The sequence below is a fragment of the Theropithecus gelada genome, chromosome 20, assembly GCF_003255815.1.
Source record: "Theropithecus gelada isolate Dixy chromosome 20, Tgel_1.0, whole genome shotgun sequence".
Classification (NCBI taxonomy): Eukaryota; Metazoa; Chordata; class Mammalia; order Primates; family Cercopithecidae; genus Theropithecus; species Theropithecus gelada.
In genome coordinates, this window is record NC_037688.1 from 54,904,590 (window position 1) to 54,919,191 (window position 14,602).

The 14,602-nt window shown below is 50.7% G+C and overlaps 1 protein-coding gene and 1 non-coding gene across 3 annotated transcripts; one reads left to right on the forward strand and one right to left on the reverse strand.

Moving 5' to 3' along the window:
• The first annotated feature begins 645 nt into the window (after nt 1-645).
• Nucleotides 646-781, forward strand: LOC112614872. The gene has a single exon (XR_003117177.1). It is a non-coding gene; the product is annotated as a small nucleolar RNA SNORA42/SNORA80 family (small nucleolar RNA).
• A 618-nt stretch (nt 782-1,399) lies between these two features.
• ZNF771 (zinc finger protein 771) lies at nt 1,400-12,293 on the reverse strand. 2 transcript variants are annotated; one of them, XM_025370047.1, is made up of 3 exons: nt 11,921-12,293; nt 11,422-11,584; nt 1,400-2,444 (listed from the first exon to the last, which is right to left on the reverse strand). In XM_025370047.1, exons 2-3 carry the CDS (start codon nt 11,560-11,562, stop codon nt 1,632-1,634), a joined length of 954 nt encoding a protein of 317 aa, XP_025225832.1. In that variant the 5' UTR covers nt 11,563-11,584; nt 11,921-12,293; the 3' UTR covers nt 1,400-1,631. The 2 variants fall into 2 exon arrangements, with proteins under 2 accessions (XP_025225832.1, XP_025225831.1); XM_025370046.1 differs by having other exon boundaries at nt 1,405-2,444; nt 11,422-11,571.
• Between the last annotated feature and the right edge of the window lie 2,309 nt (nt 12,294-14,602).

The following is a 14,602-nucleotide window of genomic DNA, read 5'->3' on the forward strand; positions in this document are numbered from 1 at the left end:
ATTCATGGGCTATGGCAAAAATGGACAGAAAGATGGTCCCATCTCCTTTGCCTCAGCCATGGTGAGCCGTGGTGGCTCATGCCTAATCTCAGCACTTCAAGAGGCAGAGGTGGAAGGGTTGCTTGAGGCTAGGATGGGGAGACCAGCCTGGGCACCATAGCGAGACCCTGTCTCTACATAAATAAATAAATTTTTTTGGTTACTATTTATTTTTATTACTATTATTATTTTTTATTACTATTTTATTACTATTTTTTTGAGACAGTCTCACTCTTGTCACCCAGGCTGGAGTGCAATGGTGTGATCTCGGCTCACTGCAACCTCCACCTCCCATTTCAAGCAATTCTCCTGCCTCAGCCTCCTAAGTAGCTGGGATTACAGGCATCTGCCACTATGCCCGGCTGATTTTTTTTGTTTTTGTTTTTTGTTTTTTTGAGATGGAGTCTCACTCTGTCTCAGCCTTCTGAGTAGCTGGGATTACAGGCCAATTAATTTTTGCATTTTTAGTAGAGACAGGGTTTCACCATGTTGGCCAGGCTGGTCTCGAACTCCTGATCTCAGGTGATCTGCCTGCTTCAGCCTCCCAAAGTGCTGGGATTACAGGCGTGAGCCACCTTGCCCAACCCAAAATAAATTTAAAACAACGCATGGGTTTGGATTTATGATGGGCGGGATTCCCTGGGCCTCTCATAGTACCCCATGCCAGAGCAAACTGTAGCCCCGAACCATTGCCTGGCCTCTATGCCCGTAGGCTGCTGGCACTGAAATGGGTTGCACAGTAGAAAACAAGAAAAAATAAATTTTATAACTTTGGAATTTAAATTTTTTATTTATTTTTGAGACAGCCTTGCTCTGTCGCCCAGCCTGAAGTACAGTGCCACAGTAGTAGCTCACTGCAGCCTCAACCTCCTGTGCTCAAGTGATCCTCCTACCTCAGCCTCCTCATTTGCTGTGACTACAAGTGTGCGTCACCATGCCCAGCTTTTTTTTTTTTCCAATAGTGCTGGGATTACAGGCGTGAGTCACCGCGCGCTGGGCTGAGATGTTTTGAGGATGAAAATAAGTTTACATAACAAAGCAGTTAAAACCTTTAATGTTGTGTTACAGTTTTCTCTCCTTCACTAGACTGAGATCTGAGGGTTGTGCCTTGCTCACTGGAGCTCTGCCGAATGCAGTGCATGTCTGATGAACATAGTATACTTATGGGCCCTTTCAGATCTAGGGTTTATGAGGACGTAACCAAGGGCGAAATCACCTCCTACCCCCAACACAAACGGAGATGCCGGGAACCCCTTTTAGGTTTACATCCCCATTTGGTTCCTTGACATCTCACTTGGCACCTGAGCCTGGAGAACCCCAACTTTCTTCCTCTCCCACCCACCCCACTCACAGGCACGGGTGGGGTGAGGATATAATACTTTATTCACTAACACGGGCCAAGGGAATGTAGTGATGGAGGATGGGCACTGTTTCCAGGGACCCCGGCAGGGGATTCTCCCTGTCTTCCAGTTCCAGGGCAGCCGGGCCTGCAGTCCCCTCAATTTTCCAGACCTGGAGGCCGGCGCAGAAGGAGCCCGGGTTAGTGCAGCCAGGTCGAAGCCCCAGGGCGCCCCTCCGCAGCCCTGCGGGGCTCAGCTACCCTCGCACTCCGGGCAGCGCTCGGTGGCAGTGGCGGCCGTGGCGCCAGGGGGCAGCTTGAAGTCCCTGCCGCAGCCGGCGCAGATATACAGGCGGCGCCGCATGTGCGCGCGTCGGTGGCGAATGAAGTGCGAGCTTAGGCGGAATCGGCGGCCGCACTCGGCGCAGGGGTAGGGCCGCTCGCCTGTGTGCGTGCGCGCATGCTCCGCCAGGTTGGAGCGGTGGCCGAAGCGACGGCCACACACAGCGCAGCGGTGCGGCTTCTCGCCAGTGTGCACGCGCCGGTGCTTGGCCAGCGCCGAGCTCTGGGCGAAGCGCGTGCCGCAGTCGGCGCATGCGTATGGCCGCTCGCCCGTGTGCGTGCGTCGGTGACGCGCCAGGCACGAGCTGCCGCCGAAGGCGCGTCCGCAGTCCGGGCACGCGTACGGCTTCTCGCCCGTGTGCACGCGCAGGTGCTGTGCGTAGTTGGAGCTCTGCGCGAAGCGGCGGCCGCAGTGCGCGCATGCGTACGGCTTCTCGCCCGTGTGCCGCCGCCGGTGCTGCCGCAGGTTCGAGGCGGCCGAGAAGCGCTTGTCGCACTCGGGACACTCGTAGGGCCGCTCGCCCGTGTGCGTGCGGCCGTGTTTGGTCAGCGCCGACTTCTGCGAGAAGCGCCGCCCGCACTCGGTGCACGCGAAGGGCCGTTCGCCCGTGTGCGTGCGCGCGTGCTTGGCCAGCGTGGAGCGGCGCGCGAAGGCGCGGCCGCAGTCGGGGCACGCGTGGGGACGCGCCGGGTCGGCGGACGGCGCGGGCGCCTCGCCCGGGACCTGCGGGGAGAGGGGGATAGGTCAGCCCTTAGCGGCAGGCCCCGGAGCCAGAGACCTGGGTCTCCACAGGCTGCTCCCTCTGTGAGCCTCAGTTCCCCATCTGTGAAATAGGAAAGGCCACGGTGCTGCCTCGCAGGATGGCTGTGCGCATCCGGTGAGATAATGCGCGTAACGCACACATCACAAAGCCCAGCGGCGTTCTAGCTATTTTTATTAATTCACCCAATATTTACTGAGGGCGTGCAGTGTCCTAGACTGTTCTAGGCATGGGGATTCCGCATTAAATAAAAAGGATTTTAAAAATTACTGCTTTCAGGAATAATGGATAAGGAATGCTGGTATTGGGGATGCTACAGATTTAAAACAGGGTTGTCAAGACACCTTACCGACATGATAACGTGAACAAAGACTTAAAGGAGGTGACAGAGCAGGCTACGTGGATAGCCCTCTGAGGAGCATTGCAGAGGGAACAGCAAGGCGCAGAGGCGGGAGTTGCCTGCTGAGTTCCAGAAATGGCAAGAAAAATTGGTTAAAGCAGAATGCATGATGGGGGAAGTCACCGATGTGGTGGTGGAGGAGATCGCTTGGCTTATAGGGCCTTGTATTTGTTATATTTGGCTTTTTTTTTTTTTTTTTTTTTTTAAGAGACAGGGTCTTGCTGTGGCCCCGGCTTGGTCCCGAACCTCCTGGCTCAAGCAGTTCCTCCTGACTCAGCCTTCTTAGTAGCTGGGGTTACAGGCACATACCACTGTGCCTGGCTCTGGCTTTTAATATAAAGGAGACAGGGAACTGTAAGAGATGTCAGAGGGCTTTGAGCAGGGAAGTGACCATATCCTACACATTAAAAAAGGCTCCCTCAGCCTACTGGGGTTGAAAACCAAATGAAGGAGTTGGAGAGCGCAGAAGCACAAGCCCAGTGAGGAGGCCACTACAGCCACTTGCCAAGATAGTGGCTCAGACCCAGGTGACAGAAGTGGACGGTGGATGGTGGAGGTGGTGAGAAGTGATTGGCTTCTGGATCTATTTGCAGTGTGAGAGAATAGATTTAATAAAACATTAGATATGAGATGTAAAGAAAAAGAGATCAAAATGACTTCAAGGTTTTTGAGCTTAGCAGCTGCAAAGGTGGAGTTGCCATTTACAGAGATAAGGACGGTGGGAGGAGCAAGTTGAGAGAGGAGATCTGTTTTGGATGGTGTCATGGCTTCTTGACATATCTGGAGCTCAGAAGCGACACCTAGACTGAAGATGTTAACTGAGAAGCTGTCAACCTATAGATGGTTTATAAAGCCTTGAGAATTAGTGGATGAGATCATCCAGGGGATGGGCAGAGAGAACCTAGGGCAGCAAGATGGGGAGAAGCCAGGGAGGGAAGAGAGCAGGAGAGGGGCATCCTGGAAGCCAGGCCAGGACCAAGTCCAGGCTCTTAATCAGCTTTGAATAGCAAACACCTATCATTTTTTAAGCAGTGAAGAAAAAGGCAAGAGTAAAACCCAAATGCTATTCTGAGGTCTGAAACGAAAAATCTGAAAATGAGCCAATTTCACAAGCTCTGGCCTTCTAGAGATAAATATCAGAAAAAGGAAAGAAATGCCTTGTAAGAGGCACGTGAAGGGAAAACATTCTGGACTAAGAGTGAAGAGTATTGAGGGCACACTGCTCCCTTTAGAAAAAAGAATGCTCAAAACCCCAGCAAAACTGATGTCGAGTATCTACTGTGGTCAAGCAATTAATTCATGACCAAATGAAGTACCTGGGACATATTAAGGACAAGAGAGTGTCAGCTTCTCCCATATTTGATCTCCACAAGGTAATTATCATCATCCCCATTTTACAGATGGGGAGACAGGTTAAGAGGGTGACAGCAAGGCCAGGTGCAGCGGCTCACCAGCACTTTGGGAGGCCGAGGCGGGTGGATCACGAGGTCAGGAGTTCGAGCCCAAGATGTTGAAACCCTGTCTCTACTAAAAATACAAAAATTAGCTGGGTGTGGTGGCAGACGCCTGTAATCCCAGCTCCTTGGGAGGCTGAGGCAGGGAACTGCTTGAACCGGGGAGGTGGAGGTTGCAGTGAGCCGAGATCGCACCACTGCACTCCAGCCTGGGTGACAGGGCGAGACTCTATCTCAAAAAAAAAAAAAAGAGAGTGACAGCAGTAGGGCCTTCTCTTTCTGAAGCTGCAAGAGGGCATCTTCAAGGCCTTCAAGATTGTTTGTCAAAAGGTAGTGGCTTTGTGGTAACCAACTCAGAAATTGGAAAACAAGCCAGGCATGGTGGCTCATGCCTGTAATCCCAGCACTTTGGGAGACCGAAGCAGGCGGATCACTTGAGGTCAGGAGTTCAAGACCAGCCTGGCCAACATGGTGAAACCCTGTCTCTATAAAAAATACAAAAATCAGCTGGGTGTGGTGGCTCATGCCTGTAATCCCAGCTACTCAGGAGGCTGAGGCAGGAGAATCACTTGAACCCAGGAGGCAGAGGTTGCAGTGAGCTGAGATCATGCCACTGCACTCCAACCTGGGCAACAGAGTGAGACTCCCTCTCAAAAAAAAAAAAAAAAAAGAAAGAAAGAAAGAAAGAAATTATTAGAAAACAGGGCAATTTGGGAAATTAGTGACCAACCAAGGGAAATCTGGTTTAAATAGTATATATACTCATAACAATAACAACAATCAATAGCAAAGTATTAAGCTTTGACAACACTATGTATGTTATTGTATTAAATCCTCCTGTCACCCGCCTTGAGCTGGGTGTTGTCTCTTTCGATAGCTGAGAAAGCTGAGGCTGAGGGCGATGAAATTCACATGGCTAGTGGGAGCCAGGAAGGACTCAGGGTGCCCATGAGACCATGCCGTTGTTCAGGCTACACTGTTCTGAAGTCATGTGACCAAGATGTGACAGAGGCTGAACTCCAAGTCCCTGGCACACTCCAAGAGGGATTCAAGGTTAAAATACAAGTTGATACTTTAAATGGAGAAACTCCCCACAACATGTTTGGCACCATCTGAATTCAAGGTCACATTTTCCAGTCTTGCCCTGGTTTTGAAATCTGTTGGTTTATTTCAATACATCAGCCACTGTGGAGAGAACTTGTCTCATCATATCTACGTTTTTCTGGCCCGTTTTTCCTTGGCACCCTCTTTAAGGTGACTTTGGACAGCCTGAGGGCTTCCTCATGCTGGGATCGCTGACTTCTGAAAAAGAAATTCTCCACACAAGCATTGTTGATGTCTCCAGCCCAGGAGAAGGGGCCTTGGGTGCCCGAGGAAAAATCTTGGTAAGAGGAGCTGAATCCAGCTCATTAAGATCCTCCTCTGCCCCAGTGTCCTGAGAAAGGCCAGGTAGGCTAAGTGAGATCAACTTCCCAGTATGAGGCCAGGTGCAGTGACTCACACCTGTAATCTCAGCACTTCGGGAGGCCAAGGAAGGAGGATTACATGAAGCCAGGAGTTGGACACCAGCCTGGGCAACACAGTTAGACCTCATCTCTACAAAAAGTGAAAAATTAGCCAGGTGTGGTGAGGTGCACAAGTAGTTGTAGTCCCAACTGCTTGGCAGCCTGAGGAAGGAGGATCACTTGAGCTCAGGCTGCAGTGAGCTACGATCACGTGCCACTGCACTCCAGCCTGGGTGACAGAGTGAGATCGTGTCTCTAAAAAAAGAAAAAAGAAAAAAAAAAAAATTTCCCAGCATGAGGTATGAGGTGGTATGTGGGCAAACTTTTAAAAAGTCTCATTATAATTGTTATGCATTTATTTTCACAAATATTAAAAAACAAGAGAGCACATGAAACCCACAGTTTCATCAGTACTATTGTTTAGATGAAGGTAAATTTATTTAGCAAAACAGTGTGAATCTATTTGAAGAAAAGGATTAATAAATAATATGAGTACAACATATGAGCAATATACATGTGACTGAAACTTGGCAAATACCAGACTAGGTGATCATTAATGACCCAAGTGTGTCTTAAATTCTACAACTATTAGATTTAAAAATTAGAATAAATGGTATTTGCACTATAACAAGAGGTTACTGTGGATATACAATGTAGTGTAATAATACAATAATCCAGGTATTAGAAGTTAGTGATTTTTGTCTTCCTGCTTAAATGTTTTTTTAACCAGGGCAAACATCCCAGTTTCTTCCTTAGCCATTATTTCTCTAATTAATACAATAACTCCCACTTGTTGGGCACTCACCATGTGCCAGGAACTGTGCCAAGTGCTTTTTACCAGTACTCTCTTTCTAAATTCTCACCATGACTTCAGTTAGGTGCCTTAGCCCTGTTTTATATATAAGGAAATAAGACTCAGAAGTTAAGTGAGTACACAAGGCTATACAGCTAATAAATGGCAGAGCCAGGGTTTGAACTGAAGTTACTCATTTTCCAGAACACCTATTCTCTTAACCATTATGCAATCCTTTTTTAATTCTTTTTTGAGAAAAGGTCTCACTGTGTCACCCAGGCTGGATGCAGTGGCATGATCATGGCTCACTGCAGTCTTGGGCTCACTGCAGCCTTGACCTCCCAGGCTTAAGCAATCCTCCTGACTCAACCCCCCAAATAGCTGGGGCTACAGGGGCATGCCACCACACCCGGCTAATTTTTGTATTTTAGTAGAGACGGGGTTTTGCCATGTTGCCCAGGCTGGTCTCAAACTCCTGAGCTCAATCAATCCTCCTGCCTCGGCCTCCAAAAGTGCTGGGATTACAGGCAAGAGCCATCGTGCCCAGCCTCCATGATGCAATTCTAATCTCACTGACTAGAGTTTGAGGCCACTTATGCAGCTTGTCTCTTTCCCGTGGCCCCTTTTTGTGGTCACAGTCTTCCTTCTTTTTGGTACAAACTGTTAAACACAATCCCTGTCCTCTAGTTCCTTGCTGGAGGATATATGGTCCACAGACCAGCAACATCAGCATCACTGGGAACTTTTTAGAAATGCAGAATCTCAAATCCCACTCCAGATTCTACTGAATTAAAATCCTTATTTTAACAAGACCCCTGGGTGATCTGTATGCATGTTAAAAATTAAGAAACTGATCTAGAAGAGAAAAGAGCTACTCCTGGAGAAAGCAGGGAGCAAAGGTGAAGAGGGCTTTGCAGGCTGAGACCACAAGGAGGGATGGGATAGGTGTCGAGGGGATGAAGCCAGCATGGCATGAGGTCTGATGGTGAAGAGCTTTGAATGCCAAGTTTAGCAGCTGAGACCTCACCCTGAGGGAAGCAGAAAACCACTCAAGGGTTCAAGCCAGGGAAAGATAGGTTTGTATGTGCATGGAGCCCTCTGAGAAAATCTTTCTAAAAGATAGATTGGGTTTTGATGGCAGAGGGAGAATACTCCAGCCCCTGCATGCAGCATAATTAAGGCTCTTCTGGACAGTGACTGGCCACAGGACTGGCAATAGCTAGGACTCACTGAATGTCACCACTGGAAGGCGCTTTCGAGGTCACCATTTCATAGATGGAGAAATGAGGCTCAGGAAGGCCCACAGCAAGCTGACGATCAAGCGCTCTTCTGGGCACCGTGCTAACAGTTCATGGGATATGTGTGCATAATCCTCGATTTCACCCATCTCCTCCAAATCCAGTCACCCTGATGACACTTCTCAGACGGGCATTCAAGGGTCTTTTTCTATTACCCCATTTTACAGATGTGAAAGCCAAAGAAAAGCTGGTCAATGGTGGAGTTAGAACCACTGCGTGATACCATTAACAATCTGGCCCTATGTGCCTTTTATGAGTAGCCATGCCAAACCTTCACTGCACATACCCCTTGGCTCTAGCCAAGTTCCTGAATGGCACCTTTTCCTCGTCATTGCTGTTACTACCTTAGAGCAGGCCCTACCTGGCCTGGTCTCCCTATAGCAGCCAATAATGCTTCTAAACAGAAAATCCAATCATGTTCCTCCTCTGATTTTTTTTTAGACAGAATCTTGCTGTATTGCCCAGGCTGGAGTACAGTGTGCAATCTCAGCTCACTGCAATCTCCACGTCCTGGATTCAAGTGATTCTCCTGCCTCAGCCTCCCGAGTAGCTGGGATTGCAGGCACATGCCACCACACCCGGCTAATTTTTGTATTTTTAGTAGAGATGGGGTTTCGCCATGTTGGCCAGGCTGGTCTCAAATTCCTGACCTTAGCCTCCCAAAGTGCTGGGATTACACACATGAGCCACCATGCCTGGCCTGTTTTTGTTTTTTGACACAGGGTCTCTCTCTGTTGCCCAGGCTGGAGTACAGTGGTGCAGTCATGGCTCACTGCAGCCTTGAACTCCTGGGCTCATTCAGCCTTCAAAGTAGCTAGGACTACAGCCACCATGCCCAGCTAATTAAAAAAAAATTTTTGTAGAGATGAGGTCTCCCTTTGTTGCCCAGGGAGGTCTCGAACTCCTAGGCTCAAGTGATGCTCTCGCCTTGGCTTTCTAAAGTCCTGGGATTACAGGCGTGAGCCACCACGTCTGGTTCTTCCCATGATTTAAGGCCTCTGATGTTGCCACAGAACCTAACACAGTACGTCCTGCCCTAGCTTTCAAGGCCCCTCTGTCCCCCAACTGCCTTTCCAGTCTCATTTCCTCTGAGTCTTTGCTTTTGCTGTTTCCTCCTCCTGGAATGCCCTTCACCCTCCTCCATGTGCCAAACTCCCACAAAGCCTTCAAGGCCCAAGTCAGAAATTATCTCCTCTGGGAAGCCTTCCCCACTGCCTTGAGTCGTTTGCCTTCAATCCTCTGTGCCCCCACATTCACTTCCCTGATCAACCCCAGTTCTCATGGTTCAGCCCAGGCCTTTGATAAAAATGAGTTGAGCAAGGCGTGGTGGCTCACGCCTGTAATCCCAGCACTTTGGGAGGCTGAGGTGGGCGGATCACGAGGTCAGGAGTTCAAGACCAGCCTGACCAATATGGTGAAACCCCATCTCTACTAAAAATACAAAAATTAGCTGGGCATGGTAGCTTGCACCTGTAATCCCAGCTACTCAGGAGGCTGAGGCAGGAGAATTGCTTGAACTCGGTAGGTGGAAGTTGCAGTGTCCCAAGATTGCACCACCGCACTCCAGCCTGGGCGACAGAGTGAGACTCCTTTTAAAAAAAAAAAAAAAAAAGCTGAAAAATCTCCAGAAGGATGACCTTGCCCAAGGTCCCGAGCTTTGGGGAGAAGAATAAATGTAACAGCAACTATCTCCATGTTTATTATGTGCCAGACACAGTTCTAACTCTGTGCATGTGTTGACTCATTCATTCCTCACAACTCCAAGATGTAGGTGCTGTTATAATTTCCCTTTTACAAATGAGGAAAGTGAGGCATGAAGCAGTTAGGAAACTTGCCCAAGGTCACACAGTGGGTAAGTGATGGAGCTGGAAGTCCACCCTAAGCTCTGGAGCCTGTGTTTGTAACTTAGAGGCCAAAGGTGGAGATCAGGCAATCGCAGGGCCGGAAGAGGCAGGCAGAGCTGGATAATGGGCCAAGGGGGCCCGCAACAAACAGAACCAGATAGTTATTAGACTGGAAGAGGCGGCCTGAGGAGCTTGTCCCCTCCCCCAGCACCCACCACGCCCACTAGGGGGCAGCAGAGCATTCTTTCCCTGGGAACTGGCTCCTGGGCAGGAAGAATCAGAGCCCGGGCCCCTGCAAACTGAGTCCCCTGGAGCCAAGCCCTCTGCTGGGACTCAGGGCTGCTCCGGCTGTGGGCAGACAGAGTCCTCTGGGGTTCTGACAAGTGGAAACATATCTGGTGGCAGTTAGCGTCTCCAGAGGGGAAATTTAACTCATATTCTGATCTCAAAACCTTCAAATACCCTGAGAATAAAAGGTAGACTCCCTGTGTGGCCTGCCAACCACCCCCCATCATCCACACTACTGCATGACCCAACCACTCACCCTCACTGGGGCAGTGCACTACTCACTCGTCTGAGCCTCTACAAGGGCCATTTCTGGCTGGATGTGGTGGCTCACACCTAGCTGAGGTGGGAGGATCACCTGAGCTCAGGAGTTTGAGACCAGTCTGGCCAACATGGCAAAACCCCAACTCTACTAAAAATACAAAAAATTAGCCAGGCGTTGGTGGCACATGCCTGTAACCCCAGCTACTTGGGAGGCCGAGGCAGGAGAATCACTTGAGGTGGAGGTTGCAGTGAGCCAAGATCGCACCACTGCACTCCAGCCTGGGCGACAGAGCGAAACTCTGTCTCAAAACAAAACAAAAAAAATTAGCCAGGTGTAGTGGTGCATGCCTGTAGTCCCAGCTCCTGGAGAGGCTCAGGAGGGAGGATCACCTGAGCCCGGGAAGTCAAAGCTGCAGTGAGCTGTACTGCACTCCAGCCTGGGTGACTGAATGAGACCTTGTCTCAAACAATAACAGCAATAATAATAAAAAGGCTATTTCCTCTGCCTGGGTCCATCACCCCACTTCCGCCCCCAGACTCCTACTGGTCTCACATAAGCCATCCTTTTACTAACTTTGAGACCTGTGGCCAGTTACCAAACTGCCCTGGGCCTCAGTCTCCTCATTTGTAAAATGGAATAAATGCTCCAACATCATAGAATCGAGGTGCTTAGAACAGGGCCTGGCACATAGAAAATGCTAGGCAAGGGTTAGCTATTGTTACTGTTGCTGTTGAACTAACCTGTCCTTTCCCCCACCTCTAAATCTAAGTTCCCACTTCTAGGCTTTATCATCTCCCTGTACCTGCAACCATCACGCGGGATTCTAACCGTGTGGTTACCCTTCAGTCTAACATCAAGCTCCATGGGCGATCCAAGGACGGAGTTTAATCTCCTGCACCCAGCAGGAAGCCTGGCACAGTAGGCGTGACTGTATGATGGAAGCCCAGGCAGTGGGGCAGAAGTATGGGCCAACCCTGAGGTTCTAGATTTGAGATTCTGGGAAAAGTAGGGGCAAGATCCCTGGCTTCTATCTGAGGGAGGCTGGGCCTGGACCAGGTTTGAGGACAGTGGGCCCCAGGGTGTGTGTGACACATACCTCCTTGTTGTCCATGGGGATCTTGAGTTTCACCACCTCATACTTCTCCTCACCCTCATCCTCCTCACCCTTCACCAGCAGCACCATCTCCTCCTGCATCTCTTCCTCCTCCTCCTCCTCTGCCTGCTGTTCGCCAGGCATCTTGGTGTCCTGAGGCGGGGAGCTGGATCAGAAGCTCAGGACCCGCCCCCCCCCCCGCCCCACACCGTGGCCCTGGCCCAGCAAGGCGGTGCAGCCGTGGCTTCTCCCGCCCTGCCCTGGTCTCCGAATCTGGTCCTCTCCCGTCCACCCCAGCCCGGCCCCACGCTCTGGCACAGCCCCGGGACCAGCTCATCCCGGCATTCAAGGCCCTGAACAGTTCGAATCTCCAGCCCCCGCAAGTCGCCACCATCCTTGCGCTGAGTCACTCCCCAGGGCCCGGGTCGGCGACCTGGAGCTCTGGGGCATGGGCTGGAGGCGGGATCGGAGCGGAAACCCTGGGGAGGAGGTGCGCACTCACCAGCCGAAGGTTCCGCGCTTGCGGTGCCCCAGGCCTGGGCGCCGGGCGGTTGGGCACTGAGAGAGGCCGCGGCTCCGGGGGCGGGGAGAGGGCGGGGCCGCAGGGACGGCCGGTCATTGGTCCGAACATATAGCCCCACCCCCTGGGGCGGAGCCCTAAAGGACCCAGGAGTCCGGCCCAAACGGCTCCGAGAGGGCGGCGAGCTTAGACCTGGCGTGGCGTGCCCCGCAGTCCCGCGACTCCCAAGTAGCTGGAGCCGCCCCAGCGCCCGGCGTTCAAGGTCCTCGCAGCCGAGTTCCAACCTACCCTCGCGGCCGGTCTCCTGGGGCGGGCTCGGAGGTCTCCGCTGCGCCTAGCGCCTTTGCTCCGCCCGAACTAGGCCACGTGCGCTCCCTCCCCGGCCTGGGCCTCTCGCTGGCGCCTCGCCTGGAGGGCGGACCCTGCTGCCTGCTCACTTCTTCCATTCCCTCTTTCTATCTCCTCTGCCGTCTTTTCTCCTTCTTTCTCGGCGTCGCCTATTCCGCTGGCCTCTGGGATATCTTGCTCCTTGAATACATCCTAACCAAATCAACATCCACCCAAGCTACCGCTGTCGCGTCATGCGTGGGGTGCTTACCATGCGCCAGCGCTGTTCAGCGTCTTACACACCTGGTCTCATTTGATCGGCACAGCGATGGGTCCTGATCCATTTTACAGATTAGCTCACTGAAGTTCAGGGAGGTAAACTGATCTGCCTAAGTTACACAGTAAAGATGTCATAGCATCCCTGACAACCAGTAGCCTAGGTGGACAACAGCCCAAAGCTAAATCCAGTCCACAGGGGTACCTTGTTTGGGCCTTAGGGTATTTTTACTTTAAAAAAAATCGTTTCGGCCGTGCGCGGTGCCTCACGCCTGTAATCCCAGCACTTTGGGAGGCCGAGACGGGCGGATCACGAGGTCAGGAGATCGAGACCATCCTGGCTAACACGGTGAAACCCCGTCTCTACTAAAAAATACAAAAATCTAGCCGGGCGAGGTGGCGGGCGCCTGTAGTCCCAGCTACTCCGGAGGCTGAGGCAGGAGAATGGCGTAAACCTGGGAGGCGGAGCTTGCAGTGAGCTGAGATCCGGCCACTGCACTCCAGCCTGGGCAACAGAGGGAGACTCCGCCTCAAAAAAAAAAAACAAAAAAACAAACAAACAAAAAAACAAAATACAAAAACAATTAGACGGGCGTGGTGGCGGGCGCCTGTAGTCCCAGCTACTTAGGAGGCTGAGGCAGGAGAATGGCGTGAACCTGGGAGGCTGAGCTTGCAGTGAGCCAAGATCTCACTAATGCACTCCAGCCTGGGCAACAGAGCGAGACTCCGTCTCAAAAAAAAAAAAAAAAAAATCATTTCAAGGCCGGGCGCGGTGGTTCCTGCCTGTAATCCCAGCGTTTTGGGAGGCGGAGGCTGGTGGATCACTTGAGGTCAGGATTTCGAGACCAGCCTGATCAACATGGTGAAATCCCATCTCTACTAAAAAGACAAAAATTAGCCCAGCGTGGTGGTGCACGCCTGTAATCCCAGCTACTCCAGAGGCTGAGGCATGAGAATCACTTGAACTTGGGAGGCAGTGGTTACAGTGAGCCGAGATCGCGCGCCATTGCACTCCAACCTGGGCAATAAGATCGAAACTCTGTCTCAAGAAAAAAAAATAAATTGGGATATTTAATATAAAAATATATTTTATATGAAAATATACAAATTCCACTTCCTTTGAAAAATAGCGACTTCGCTTGAAAAAGCAGATATTAGCCGGGCGAGGTGGCTCACGCCTGTAATCCCAGCATTTGGGAGGCAGAGACGGGTGGATCACAAGGTCAGGAGATCGAGACCATCCTGGCTAACACGGCGAAACCTCCGTCTCTACTAAAAATACAAAAAAATTAGCCGAGCGCAGTGGTGGGCGCCTATAGTCCCAGCTACTGGGGAGGCTGAGGCAGGAGGATGGCGTGAACCCGGGAGGTGGAGCTTGCAGTGAGCTGTAATCGCGCCACTGCACTCCAGCCTGGGTGACTGAGTGAGACTCTGTCTCAAAAAATAAAAATAAAATAAAAAATAAATTAAATTTAAAAAGGAAAAAGCAGATATGCAAGTCTCCCATTTTATGAATGGGGCAACTAAGATTCAGAAATCATGAAGGAAAAGAGAAATAACATTCAATAAGTGCTTACAAGTCCTATGTTGTCTCTTTACAACAGCCTTGTTGGGATCAATAATATCTCCATTGGACAAAAGAGGAAACTGAAGCTTAGAGAAGTTGAGTAATTTGCTCAAAGTCACACAGCTGGCAAGCAGCAGATGCAAAGCTTGTGCTCTTCTATTGCACCAAATTACCTCTCAGGAATTAAGTTATAAAGTTGGCTCTTTCGCAGAGCTAGGAAAAGGAATCAAATGCCTGGATACTCACACATAGGATCCCCAAAAGCCACTTTATTGTGTTCATTCTCTGAGTATTTTTTTTTTTTTTTTTTTTTGAGATGGAGTCTTGCTCTGTCACCCAGGTTGGAGTGCAATGGCACAGTCTAGGCTCACTGCAACCTCCGCTTCCCAGGCTCAAGTGATTCTCCTGCCTCAGCCTCCCAAGTAGGTGGGATTACAGGCACACACCACCACACCCGGCTATTTTTGTATATTTTGTAGAGACAGGGTTTCACC

What these genes read in the sequence shown, in the direction of transcription:
- ZNF771 (XM_025370046.1), bottom strand. Translation starts at nt 12,049, where the DNA reads ATGTTCGGACCAATGACCGGCCGTCCCTGCGGCCCCGCCCTCTCCCCG. An exon ending in AAGCGCGGAACCTTCGGCTG is followed by an intron (nt 11,572 to 11,920) that starts GTGAGTGCGCAC and finishes TCCCCGCCTCAG; the next exon opens with GACACCAAGATGCCTGGCGA. An exon ending in TCCCCATGGACAACAAGGAG is followed by an intron (nt 2,445 to 11,421) that starts GTATGTGTCACA and finishes CTCTCCCCGCAG; the next exon opens with GTCCCGGGCGAGGCGCCCGC.